Consider the following 2,063-nt stretch of genomic DNA (forward strand, 5'->3'; position numbering starts at 1 on the left):
CGCTGCGCTCTTGCTGGTCCACGTGCGCCGCCGTGGCCACGCCCAGGATGCTGGGTCTCGCTTGCTGGCTGGGACCCCGGAGCCGTCAGTCCATGCACTCCCGGATGCACTCAACAACCTAAGGACGCAGGAGGGTCCCGGGGATGTCCCGAGGTGAGGGGCTGCGCCGCAGACGAACGCCTCGCGCTGCTGGCTGCTTGTACCCATCTCCGTCGTGCAGTTGGCCCGATTCGCTGATGCATTTTCCTGGTCGGTCTTTCTTACCCCGTAGCTGGCTTTAGGTTCCCGTTTGTGATGGGTAGGGGAAAACAAGATCTGAGAATTTAAAGAGTCTGAATTTTTCTTCTTTCTTTCCTCCCACAGCTCGTCCGTAGATTGGAATCGCCCTGAAGATGTAGACTCTCGAGGGATTTATGTCATATCTGCTCCTTCCATCTACGCTCGGGAGGTAGCGATGCCCCTTTTCCCCCCCCCCGCTACACACTGGGCGCGCTGGGCAGTGGCGGAACCTGCTTTTTCCCTACCCTTCCTCGATTCTGTCTGTGAAATGAATTGGGTAGAGTCTCTGGAAGGTTTTAAGCCCATTTTCAGTTCTAACTTAGTTTCTTCCTATTTTGCATCCCTCTTGTCGTTTGGAGCTACCTGCCATCTTCTCTTCGAAAAAGCTATGGGCTTGAAGAGGTCACTGTGGGGACTCCGCCAGAGCTTTTCCACTGATTCTACTCTGCGGGGAGGCAGGGGAGGCAGAGGGGCAGCCTCTCTAATGCTTCCTACTCGTTTTATTTCTAGGCCTGACGCGTCTTCTCCATCCGCACCAGGAGTCAGAGCGTGGATTTTTGTATTTGCTTGGTGGTGCCCAGTCTCTGCCCCAGAGGCTTTGGAGTTCAATCTCGAAGGGGTGTCTTGGAGAACTTTACTGCTGCAAGTTGTAAATAGTGGTTATTTATATCCTATTTTTTTCTCACCCATCTCTCCAGAAACACCTATAAAGGCTATTATTGTGATCAGTTTTGACTAACGAGGCTGAATACTTTGTATGTAGTGTTAGGGCTGAAGGGAAGAGATTTTGTCTCCTGAGGAGAATAGTAGACAGGACTCTATGTAGTAGGGGTCGCAAACGACTCAAATGGCTTTAAATATAAAAGAATTTATGGCTGAGTGCAGTGGCTCACGCCTGTAATCCCACTGAACCACAGAGTGAGATCAGTGGCTGAAGCGGAATGATTGAGGCTGGGAGTTGGAGAGCAGCTGGGCAACACAGCAAGACCCCTATACGAAAAATTAAAACAAAATTAGCCAGGCCTGGTGGCGCACCTGTAGTTCTACCTACTTGTGAAGCTGAGGCTGGGAGGATGGCCTCAGCTCAGGAGTTTGAGGCTGCAGTGAGCTATGATAACACCACTGCACTAAATCCTGGGCACTACAGCAACATCCTGTCTCTTTAAAAGAAAATGTATTAGTGGCCAGGAGTGGAGGCTCACGCCTGTAATCCCAGCACAGGATTACAAAGGGAAGCCGAGGTGGGTGGATCACCTGAGGTCGGGAGTTCGAGACCAGCCTAGCCAGCATGGCAAAACACCGTCTCTACTAAAAAATACAAAAATTAGCTGGGTGCGGTGGCAGGCACCTGTAATCTCAGCTACTCGGGAGGCTGAGGCCGGAGAATCGCTTGAACTCGGGAAGCAGAGGTTGCAGTGAGCCGAGATTGTGCCATTGCACTCTAGCCTTGGAAACAGAACAAGATTCTGTCTAAAACAAACAAACAAACAAACAAACATGGATTAGCTCATAAAATGGAAAAATCCTAGGAGTAGATGTGGCTTCCAGCAGCAATGGACTGGGGCTCCTGGTCTTTCTCTGGTTGCCTCTACTTACCCTTTGATTGATTTCACTGTGGGCAGTCTCTCATTGGCCCTGGCTTGTTGGTAAGCCTTCCTAAACCAGTCACCAGGCAGTATAGCTTCCTCTGATTTGGCCAGGCTTGCTCATTTGCCTGTTGTGTGGTAGGAAGTGACGTCAACCTGCCTAGATCACATGGATTATATAGGTGAGGGGGTGTCCCT

General features: G+C 50.8%; 1 protein-coding gene across 1 annotated transcript in view; it reads left to right on the forward strand.

Annotated features, from left to right (window-relative positions):
• DLL3 (delta-like 3 (Drosophila)) overlaps positions 1-1,013 on the forward strand; it is a 14,224-nt gene extending 13,211 nt beyond the window's left edge. The window contains 3 exon segments of the mRNA XM_011952533.1: positions 4-153; positions 364-466; positions 468-1,013. Coding sequence (XP_011807923.1) covers positions 4-153; positions 364-466; positions 468-551 — 337 coding nt within the window. The 3' untranslated portion in view covers positions 552-1,013.
• Positions 1,014-2,063: the final 1,050 nt, after the last annotated feature.

This window comes from Colobus angolensis, unplaced genomic scaffold, assembly GCF_000951035.1.
Source record: "Colobus angolensis palliatus isolate OR3802 unplaced genomic scaffold, Cang.pa_1.0 Scaffold34, whole genome shotgun sequence".
In the NCBI taxonomy this organism is placed as follows: Eukaryota; Metazoa; Chordata; class Mammalia; order Primates; family Cercopithecidae; genus Colobus; species Colobus angolensis.